The 11,330-nt window shown below is 55.2% G+C and overlaps 1 protein-coding gene across 1 annotated transcript; it reads left to right on the top strand.

Moving 5' to 3' along the window:
* Nucleotides 1-7,884: 7,884 nt before the first annotated feature.
* On the top strand, nt 7,885-9,631 carry PRR18 (proline rich 18). The gene is made up of 2 exons (XM_079939228.1): nt 7,885-8,363; nt 8,461-9,631. The coding sequence occupies exon 2, from the start codon at nt 8,492-8,494 to the stop codon at nt 9,293-9,295; it is 804 nt and encodes a 267-aa protein (XP_079795354.1). The 5' UTR covers nt 7,885-8,363; nt 8,461-8,491; the 3' UTR covers nt 9,296-9,631.
* Nucleotides 9,632-11,330: the final 1,699 nt, after the last annotated feature.

The raw sequence follows: 11,330 nt of genomic DNA, 5'->3' as shown, positions 1-11,330 counted from the left end.
TGTGATGTTAAATTCATTTTGTGTCATTAAGATGCTCTTCCAGAGATGAGATTTTAATCATTGCCACTTGTAAATGATTTTTAGCCAGTTTTTTTAATCTTTTCTAAACAGCATCTGAGATGTGTATATTTAAGGGTAAACCTATGCTGCAAGATATATTCAGCTTTTTTGGTGGTTTTAAAATGTCTACATTTTAAAAATATCTTTTTAAAATAAAAACTTTAAATGTGAAAATTTTTATAAGCTAAAAATTGCTAATTATATGTAATAAAAATAATATATAAATCTTTATAATTTTGAAATAAACCCACACTTGGGAAAAACATTTTCTTGATCAAATTTATGTTTTAAGTGGGTGGTACATTGATTCAGTTGAATAAAATTTAGTTTGGGCACTTATGCAATCTTTCTGCAGAAAAACGAGTAGGATACAATCTCTGTCCTGATAATGGGGCTGAGCACAAATCTGTGAAGGATGGGAGGGCCGAGTAACAGTGAAAGCGTTTATCCATCAGTGTGCTGTTCAGGGTGCGAGCCCGGACACACAGCCCGCCAGGACGGCCGCCCGAGGAGGCGGGCAGGCGGGGCGGAGCAGAGGAGCGAGGAGGGCTGACCGGCCAGGTTGGGTCGGGGAAGCCGGCCGAGAGGAAGGAGCCGGGCCGCCGAGGAGGGAGAGCCTGCGTGGCCTGCGCCAGCTCGTCTGCAGGGAAATGGCCCGGGCCCGGTGCCGGCACCACACCTCCCTGGGCAGAGGGAAGGCGGCCTCGGTGAGGAGAGCGGGGGAGGACGGGCTCCCGGGAGGGTGCGGGAGAAGGACTTGCTGAGTCGGTGAGGGGTCTGCTGGGGACCAGCACGAGGGCTGGGCTGGTGAGCAGAGAGCAGACACACCCCGTCCTGGACGGGGTCCTCGTCTCCAGTCGAGCCCACTGTTGGAGTCATGCTTTAGAGCCATGTGTCCGCAGAGCCGACTGGAAGCCCGTTGCTGTGTGGGTGCAGAGGATCCCGGGACGGTACAGAGCAGCTTCGGGTGAAGACGTGCTCCGTGGAGGTGGGGTGTGGCCTTGGGACGGGGGGTGGGGGGGGGAGGGTCACTGAGTCCGCTGAGATGGTGCGGGAGGGAGGGACAGAGCCCTGAGACAGCCGGGCTGCGGCCCCTTGGAGCTCTCCGGCTTCACGGGGACCCTCTGTCCAGCCAGGTGGCAGCAGTGCAGATGCTCCTGGCGTCCCCCCCGTAGCTGCTCCGTGTCCCCCTACAGGGGGTGGGGGGACAGTTCAGTGAGCTTCAGAGCCTGTTGGCGTGGGTGGGACACGGTGCACGTGTGACCCCTGCAGGAAGGGACGGCGTCCGAGGTCTGCCCGCGCCGCGCTGGACCCTGCCTTGCGTGGAAGTGTGGACCAGTCTCTCGTTACTTGCAGAATTCCTCATCAGACTACTTGCGGCAGGGGGGTTCCCCTTGGGAGGGGGCCTGTCGTGGTCGGAGGTCCGATCCACAGCAGGATCATCACCAGAGCGGCCCTCACCTCCGGGTCACCGCTGGCCCTGCGGCCAGCCGGCAGTGCGCACGGAGAGCACGGCGGCCCGGGCACCTGCCTGCGCCTCCCTCTCGGCCTCCCCGAGAGCAATTCGTGCTGCTGCGGTCCCCTGGCGGGTCCCTGGGGAGGCTCCCCTCGTCCCCACACGTATGCAAACCTTGGAGTTCCTGTGTCCCATCGCTTTTGCCCGCTCCTCAAAGGCACTCCCCCCTGAAGTTACAATCTGCCATAACCCCTGAGGGGCCTCCGCTTGAGGCCGCGGCAGCCGTCAGGAGGGGAAGCGGGGCTCGGTGACCTTCACCAAGACTGCCCGCAGCTTGGCCACCCTTTGGAGGACAGCGTGTCTCGAGCGTGGGGTGGCCCTCCCACGTCTGGCTATTCGAGCTTGGACAAGGTGCTTACCTCTGTCAGCTTCCATTTCCTCATCTCTAGAAAATGTCTAAACATGGGGTTCTACCGGTGTTTCCCTGGCAGGACGGCTGGGAGGAATAAAGGAGTGAGCAGTGCCTGGTGGCAGCCTTCTATACACGGACCATTCAGAAAGCCTGTGGGCATCTGTTGGAAAGGCTGCTTTACACTCATCTCTGCGAGCCTTTGGGACACAGTGCATTGTACCCGAGGGGCCCCAGAGTGACCCTCAGGACTGCGGGAGGGGACGCCCAGCCCCACAGGCCCGAGGGCGTCACGATCGCCGTTTAGGAGCTTCCGCGGGAAGCGGTGCCAAGGGTGTCCTGTTGGAAATGGCAGCGATGACAGGGCTTTGGGGCGGCCTCTCAGGTCCTGGGGCGTCAGTGGCTGGCGTCCAGTCAGGAACTGGGCTGGGAGATGACGGGCCCCGTGTGGCAGTGTCCACAGAGGACCCGTGGGGGTCTGGGAGAAGGACCTGCACCGGAGTCGGGGTGGAGCAGGGCGAAGAGACAGCAGCTCCTGTTTGCAGATCCTTCATCTTCTCTGTCCCCGACTCGTGTGGCCCGGGAAGATGGGGACTTCGCTCTGTTCTTCTCTTCCCGTGGTAACTAAGCCATGTCTTGACATATGAACCAGCCGTGAAGACATCTGCAAGGTCACTTAAAATCACGGTCTGCTTCTACAGAGCCGCTTTAAGGCTCTCGTTGCACCTGCAGTGCTGCATTGGGGGTACGGGACACGCACGGGAGTCGCGGCCCACCTGGGACTGTCCGCGTTAAAGAGCGCCGTCCTCGGTGGCCTTCTCGCCATCCCTAATTTAGGCACTTTTCTTTCAAGTGAATGATTTAAGGAACAGCTTACAGCGAGGTGCTTCTGTGGGGTGAGGAAGCACATCACGCCACCTGCCTCTCGTGGAGACTGTCTAGTGCTTGTGTTTAACGTGTCATGGGGTGCGTGGAGGTGAGCAGGGGTGCAGTCACACAGAAGGGTTCCGCCCTGAGAAAGCACGCTCACCTGCGGGTAATGTGGGCGGCGAGGCCCCAGCGAGGCACGCCTGCCCAGGTGACAGCAGTGGTGCCTCCACAGGGCTGCTCGGACCACTGCTCTTCTGTCCTCCACCCGCATTTCTTTCACTCCACCAGGACTGCAGCCACCTAACTCCATTTCTCCATTCCCGGAAGCATCTGCTGGCCTGGGGTTTCTAAGAAAGCGTTCATCTGCACACACGTTTCAAGCACAGGATAAATAAGACTGACAGCTGCTGCTTCTCCCTGCCCTATGGGAAGACTCTAAGTACATTTCATACATCTAAAAACCTGAGCTTTGCAAGAAAAAGGGGTAATATAAACTGAAGGCGTATCATTTTTAATAGTACAGCTTGTGACTTTTCTTCCTGTATGATCTCATGTTTTTACTTGCTTCCCTTTTTTCCAGGTTGTTACAAGAAGGAACCAAGTATTAAGTTTTGCTTTCAAAGAGGAGGACATGATGATGGTGATGGTTGGCGATATCAGAGAGGTGTTCCTTGTGCCGCCTGGCAGGCAGTGTAGCAGTTCTCAGTGTGGCCCAGGCCAGCAACATGCCTGGGCATCCCGGAGACCTTTTCAGGGTCCACTTTGGTAATTACCCCGACACTGCACTGTTCACTCTACCGTGAGTGCACAGCGGAGTCACGAGGCTGTGGGCGTGCGATCGCACAGGGATGGAGCACAGAGCCCGCCACTCATCTCTGACTTGTTTTAGAAAATATTATCTTCATTAAATGTATTATTAACCCCTTTTTTTCAAAGTCTCGGTTTAAATTCTTTTTTTTTTTTTAATCCTTAAGCCAACTATTTTTTTTATCATTAAGTTATTTTTGGCTGTGTTGGGTCTTCGTTGCTGCGCGCGGGCTTTCTCTAGTTGTGGCGAGCGGGGGCTACTCTTTGCTGCGGTGTGTGGGCTTCTCACTGCAGTGGCTTCTCTTGTTGCGGAGCATGGGCTCTAGGCACGCGGGCTTCAGTAGTTGTGGCTCGTGGGCTCTAGAGCGCAGGCTCAGTCGTTGTGGCTCGCGGGCTTAGTTGCTCCGCGGCATGTGGGATCTTCCCGGACCACCGCTCGAACCCGTGTCCCCTTAATTGGCAGGCGGATTCTCAACCACTGCGCCACCAGGGAAGCCCCTCGGTTTAAATTCTTAACAAGGTTAACATCAGTAGATAGAGGCCACAGAACAGAAGCTCTTTGGGTCCTGAGAGTGTAAAGGGGTCTTGAGACCCACTGGCGCTGAGTGGTGAGCGTGCTTTGGGCTCTCACTCCCTGGACGGGTATCGCCCCCGCCACGCTCTGGGGCTATTTGGGTAAACCTTCGTTTCTTCATCTGTAAAATGCAAGTGTTACTGCTGCTTCTCTCATAAGACTCTCAAGAGGTTTCAATGCAGTAATCTCGATAAAGCAGATTATTATCTTAATGATGGGAAAAAAGAAAGACTAAAGCAAATAATATCTCAACAATTTCCTAAATGTTTTCTACTCGCGAAGGCTTTCACAGTAACAGACCAGTGTCACAAGGAAAAATGGAGGTGTTTTCCAGTTACTGGCCAAATTCTCTATGTCTCAGTAATAAAATAGGATTTTTAAAACTAGAATGAGCTTTCCACATTTTAAAATTCAGATTTAGTTTTAGTTCTAGATGTTGGATCTAGAACATTTACTTCTCGCTCTATTAAGTAAAATGCTTTGAATTAAAATATAGAAATGGAAAGAGGGTGTAACTGGAAAAATAAGATTGATTTATTTTCCTTTTTGAAATTTTTCTGAACCTTGAAGTATATGCCTTAGTAGAACCAAGAACCTAAAACATTAATGAGGAAAATGAAACATTTCTTGAAATAATGGCTAATTTCCTGGTATTATGGTGCGATCACTGGCTGTAATTTAATCAACTTGTAACTCTGTGGTGATGACCAGTTGATCACACATGTCTGTGTGATAAAGAGCACACGTCCATTTTGGATGTATCTGTGGGGTCCAGGTGTGAAGTGGGAGCATGTCTACAGCCATTATTTGCAGAGCGGGGTCATCATACCACAGCCTCCATAATTTTCAGTTCAGTTTCAAACCTGTGGACCAGTAACCCTCTATAGTTTTACTTGGGATATACTCCTGGATATGCTCTTCTTGGTATTTTATTTTAATGATGGAAATATTTTCTGCATTTATTTGACTCATCCTGGAAATACTTTAAAGGGTTGTTACAGTGAAAAGTCTTTCTCCATACACTGACTCTGCTACAATAGTAGGAGAAAAACTTACCATTAATTTCCAAACGGTGGAAAAGTATTGTCCTTGTTTATTTGAAATTTGAAAACAGAATAAACATAATTTGAAAATTAAATATCATAAGTAAAAAATGTGGACAGTTCAAATACATATATTTGATTTTTCCTGTCAAATTAACAAGCTTATTTGAAATAGTAAATTTCACATCCTCGAGGTGAAATGTAATCATCGTGTTTTTTGGAGATCAGCTCTTTCTGATGATCCCAGAAACATGTTTGTGCAACTGATAAGCTTACCACAGTATTCTAGTGCTAAGTTGTACTATTTAATATATAAACAGTTTATCCCCAACGTTGTGTTCTGGGCTTGTTATGCAAAATCCTATGTAAATTACGAATTAAATTGTACTGTATTTCTTGACTAATCCCTTTTCCATCTGAACGTAAGTTTGGCAGTCTTCTCCTGGTGTGACTTGCCTTACTGGTAACCGTCACCGGCTAGCAACTCAACCAAACAGAATGTGTAAATAGATTCTTTAACAGCCAGCTGCCCGTGACAGTGCCGAGACCCGTGCTGTCTTCCCAGGCTCCCTCCCAGGCCCTTGCTGGGGTTTCTAGTTTCTAATTTTCGAGGGGCTGGAGGTTTCATGTAGAAGAGGTCGCGGGCAGGGACCTGTAATGCTGTCATTTGGGTGCGTCGGCAGAGTCTGCGGGCCGGAGTCCCTTCAGAAATGCTAACTCCCCTGTGGCTCCTGGGACAGCAGCCACCCGCCACGAGGCACGGGAACTCCTCTTCCCCCCTGGGTCGGGGGGACTGTGGGGCCTTCAGCGGGGAGGGGGCAGAGGAATGCCCTTCCTACTCGGGCGGGTGGTGGGGGGCAGGCACTCAGCATTCACTCTCCTGCCTCAGAGGCCTGGCGGATTATAGCCTCCCAAGTCCCCAAGCTTCTGGGCTGGGACAAGACATGGGGGGGACTGGGAGAATCCCGTGACCAGGCTGGTCAGATGTGCTGGGCAAACTGAGGACTCTCACTTTCTCTTGGGGGAAAGTGCTCAGTCTCTGCTGGTGTGGGTGGTGGAGGCTACTTACCCCCGTCACCCCTGCCCAAAGACTGTCCTTCTCTTCGTTAGTGTGATGGCTCAGACGCGGCTCTGGAACCCCGTTGCTGGTACTGAGGCTCATCTCCATCCCATTGGAGCCGTGTGTTGCTGGGAGGTGTTTCCGCACCTAAGCCCGCATTTTCTAGTAGATTGGAGATAGTCAGAGGGGTCAGGAGAGTGTCTGCCACGTAGCACGTCAGTCACATCCCTTAGCTGTTAAAATTATGAGATGCCAATCCACACTCACCTCCGACCCTCACCCTTCAACTGTCATTACTTCTGAAGCAGCCTAAGAATTAGGAAATCGGAAGGAGAGAAACCCAGGCACTGATACGGTTACAGCTTTTGAACTGCTGGGGACCCTACTCAAATCGCTGGGCGTCCAGCTACCGCTGGGCTGTGCCTGCAGAAGTGGTACCATAGCCCCCTCCTTGTCCTCCGGCCTCCAGCCCCCCCCCCCGTCTTCACTGGCTTCACCTCATCTCCTGCCCTCCACACTCCCGGCAGGAGTGTCCACCTGCTGCCACGGCTAACATACCTAGTCCACACCCACCCAGAAATACCTGGAATAAAATGCACGTATGATTTCGGGACCTACGACACATATCTTATGACCTAAACGGTCTCAAACGTATTCACCCAGGGCTATGGGAGGAGACAGGTTGCCTCGAGGCCCTGGTGGGGAAGGGGAGAAGGTCCATGTCTGGAAGCTGTGTTTGCATATTTTATGGAGAAGAGGTAAACGGGGGGTGGTGGGGTGGTGGTGGTGGTTTTGAGGGTGCTGGTGGAGATGATGGGGCCTAAACCTACCCCCACCCCCAGCCGTCATGAGAAATGTTTCTGGTCACCTATCAAGTTTCCTTCTTGGGGTGCCTGACCCAGTGGGGACACATCAGCGTAGGCAGGGGGGAAAGTGACCGGTGCCCTCGTGGCCACCGACCACAGAGAGGTGCCGGTGCCACGACAGGAGCGTTCAGAGAGCTGGGCGGGGCCGCTGGGGCCGTTGGTCACATACGAGTGTACCCACATTTGAATACTCTTAGCTAAGCTGGGGCCATACCCCACACAACCTACTTACGTTCCTGGGTTAGCCCAGAAGAGCATATCCTATGGAAAATGTTTTTTTGCAGATCTAAACAACCGACAGTTCTCCATAAGTAATGCAGGGACTGCTTGTATGAAACTTTGACTTTATGACGTATTGCTCTGTAATTATTCACTGAATTATTCATGTATTCAACAAACGTTTGAATATCGAAGGAGTGTTTTCGTGTCTCTGCCACTAGAATCTAAGTTGACGGTGAAGCTGTCTCATTCATTCTGAACCACTGCTGCAGCAATAAATACTCTCCTTTGCTCACAGGAATCACTCCTGAAAAGAACTTAATGTCCGGTACTTCCTATATCATGATTTCACTGAAACTGGTCTATTTTGCCTATTCAGGGAAAACTAGGTTTTTAATTTTAAAATGACCGTCTTTCAGCAGTGGCATCAACATTATATAAAAGCAAAAGCAGGAAGATTCCCTGAAATGTCTTTTCCCCACCTCTGAGCTCCAGCCAGCTTTCTCCTCCGACACCGGACTGCAAGGCCGGCCCGGCCAGAGGTACCACCCGCCGCCGCCGCCTGGCCCACCATCTTAAAGGCACCGAGAGGCTCCTCAGGATTTTCTCTCCAACGTGCAAGGACTCCGCCTAGGGCTTAGGACACGCCCGGCTCTCCCCGCCTCTGGTGGATTAAAACTAGCCCCTGGCGGTGGAAGGCCAGCTGGGGAGCCTCGCCCGGTCCAGTCGCTCGTGACACCAGCCGGGCGCAGCGGCTCCTCGCCCCGCCGCGTCCTCGGCCACCGCGCTCGGCTCCTTCTCCCGCCGGCGCGTCTGGCTCGGCGTGGCCCGGGCGGACGGTGCTGTGCCCGCCGAGCCAGGCGAGGAGACCCGAGTCGGGGCAGAGCCCCCGGCCCCAGAAGGGAGGGAGGGAGGAAGGAGAGAGGGGTGCCTTGGCGTGAAGCCCTGGCTGTGGGCGCCGGGACGTGAGGAAGCCGGAGATGCTGCGGCCGGACCGAGGTGGGTGCGGAGCGAGGACGAGGGCCAGACCCCGGCCACCCACGGGGAGGGCGCTGAGCCCCGCGCACCGAGACTAAAGCCGCCCCTCTCCTTCCAGGGCGCTGACGACCCGCCGGCCTGGCAGCACCATGCCGTTCCCGCCCCTGCAGCCGCCGCCGCCCACCCCCACCCCGGGGGTCCCGGCCGCGCGCCCACCGCCCCGGAAGCCGGGCGCCACCCGCAAGGCGGCCGTGCCCGCCTGCGCCCCGCCGGGGCCCTTGCCGCCCGCCGCGGCCGCGGAGAAGAGACGGCCCCCCGAGCGACCCCCGGTGCTGCTGTCCAGCTCCTGGCCCTCTGCCACCCTGAAGAGGCCGCCGGCCCGCCGCGCCCCCGGCCCGGCCTCCCCGCGCGCCCCGCCCCCGTCCGCACCCGGCCGCCCGCGCGCCCCGGCTCCGTGCACGCCCCGGCCGGCCGGCTCCGGCGACGGCCCCGCGGGGGTCGCCACCTCCGGGGCCGGGCCCGACGCAGCCCTGCACTTCTCCCTGAGCCTCACGCCCGAGGCCGTGCTGGTCATCCAGCGGCGCCACCTGGAGAAGCAGTTGCTGGCGCGGCCCCGTCGGGCGGCGCCCGCGCCCTCGACCGACGCCGGGCGCCCGCTCGCCCCCTGGCCCCGGGCCCGGGCCGCAGGCCTCGGCCGCCGCCCGCTGCTGCCCGGCGGCCTGCAGGGCCCCGACCCCGGCCCACGGCCCGCTGACCTGCGCCCGCTGCTCAAGGTGTCGCTGCTCAACGAGCGGCACAAGTACGACGACGTGGAGTACGAGGAGGAGGTCGCGGCCGCCGACGAGGGCCTGGTGCGAAAGTGCACCGAGTGGCTGCGCGGCGTGGAGTCGGCGGCCGCCGCGCGCGACCGGGCGGGGCCCCTGGACGCGCTGCCGCACCTGAGCTCGCTGTGACCGCGCCCTCGGGGGGACTCGGCCTCGCTGACGCCCCGCGCCCCTCCCGGGAGCCGAGGGGCCCACGCGGGACGCGGCCCACCTCCCTCGGGGGCGGACGGCCGCCGACCTCTCCCTGCCGCACGCCGGGGCCTGTGGGTCTGCCTTCTGCACCTGCGGGCCTCTTCCACGCCCACAGGTGTCCTCGGGGCTCGTGGTGGTGGTGGGGATGAGCGGGGGTGAAGGTGCCTCTCAGCTCCCACTCCTAAGGTTCGCGTAGGTCCCGGAGACCCTCCGCGGGGCGCGGGCCCCCGTCTGTGGGTGTCGCTCTGCGGGTGCGCTACGCCAGGTGCCCTGGTCCGAGCAGTGGGTGACAGCCACGTGTGGGTGTGGGGCGAACCAGGAGGGTGGCCGTCTGGTGCAGAGCTGGACATGGTGCTGCACTTAGGATTTTGTTTTTGCTGAGTAGAAACATGTCCCGGGGACTGGAAGGCCTGGGGGCTCAAGTGAACCGAACTTCCCAACGGGAAGGGGGAGGGTAGTGACCACCAGGAAGGTCCGCCTGGAGAGTGGGCGCTGTGACGGGCACAGTGCTCGGTGGTCACAACACTGACTCGTGGGGGCTTTCGAGCCCACGTACACACACACGCACACTCACGTGCTTACACTCACACACACGCACTCAGCTCTCACACTCATACTCGTGCTCTCATGCACACTTAACACACCTCACACTCGTGCTCCTACAGGCACACATGCTCACACATCCTCACACTCACACTGGCTCACATGCATGCTCTTGCCGGCAGTGCTGTCTCCACTCACGAACCTCACATGCGCGCGCACACACACAAGGCTTTCTGAAGCACAGCTGCGGCAATTTTTTCAGCGTCTGGGGTAAGGTGTGAGCCGGAGCGAGGCTCAGCTTCTGGAAAATGCATCCTCTGTACTTGAAGTGCTGCTCACAAATGTCTTTTGTGCTACAGAAAGGAAGGGTAGGCAGAGGGAGGGGGCAAAGTGCAGAGAGCTGGACCCAGACGCAGGACAAGATGTGCCGGGCCAGAGAGCCGCTTGTTTAGGGAGAAAAGTGGGGAGTGCAGAGCAGATGTGTGTTTTCAGTATTTTTAACCGCTGTGTGAAAATCAGTGACGTGGTGGCTTTGTACATTTGTATATAGTGATTTGAGAAAAGGAAATTTCTATTATTTGAACAAAGGGTGAGACTCTGCTGCCTTTCAGGGGGCGTGCTCTTCCCCACTAACTCCAGGCTGATTTTTCTAGATTTGTTTTTTTCCATGCATCTATTTCACTCGAAGGTTGAGAAGGGGCAAAAATGTTATAATCAGATAAAGCTCATTATAGAACAGTGTAATGTATTACCTCAATTTTGGACTTATTTTGTGAAAGTTAATGACTAGTTTGATGCTTATCTCATTCGACTTTAATGTGTCAAGTCTTGATTATATTTACATGGAAGCTTTACATTTTTAAAAACCAGTTTGTATTTTCCTTGTGGAGATCTTTGCTCTAATCTCGCTCTCTCGGGCCAGGCACACGTCTAGGTAGACACGGAGCATCTAATTTTGTGGGACTTAGATCAGCCGCCAGATGAGATGCAAAACCAAATACCCCGCCCGCTGAATAGCTTGCCCCCTGTTTGAATGCACAGGGCTAGACCGTCTTTTATTGTAGATGAGTGTATTACTACCAGAGAGGCAAAGTCAGCAATCGTTCGGAGGTGAAATTAAGACACGTGTCTCATGAATGCTCCGGGCACCCCCGGTGGCGTCTGCAGAGCTGGGTCCTGGGGGAGAAATGAAAGCTCGTTCTGGACGTCAACCAGCAGGTTGAGAGTGAACTGTGAATTCAAGGTGGGCAGAGTCGTAACTTGGTCTCATTTGCACTTAGCGCAAATACCGGTGATTAAGAGGCCCAGGGTCCTGCCCATCGTGACGATAACAGCATTTTAAAGACTTTGCTAAAGGAATCGACGTTTGCAGAGCGTCTTTCTGCGTCTGCCCATGTGTGTCTGGGTCCTGCTGCTGCTCATGCGTGGT

Source organism: Stenella coeruleoalba, assembly GCF_951394435.1.
Source record: "Stenella coeruleoalba genome assembly, chromosome: 12".
Classification (NCBI taxonomy): Eukaryota; Metazoa; Chordata; class Mammalia; order Artiodactyla; family Delphinidae; genus Stenella; species Stenella coeruleoalba.
Note: the sequence above shows the minus strand (reverse complement) of the source record. Positions and strands in the feature narration are given on the sequence as shown.

Coding starts and splice junctions, on each gene's coding strand:
- PRR18 (XM_079939228.1), top strand. CDS start 8,492: ATGCCGTTCCCGCCCCTGCAGCCGCCGCCGCCCACCCCCACCCCGGGG.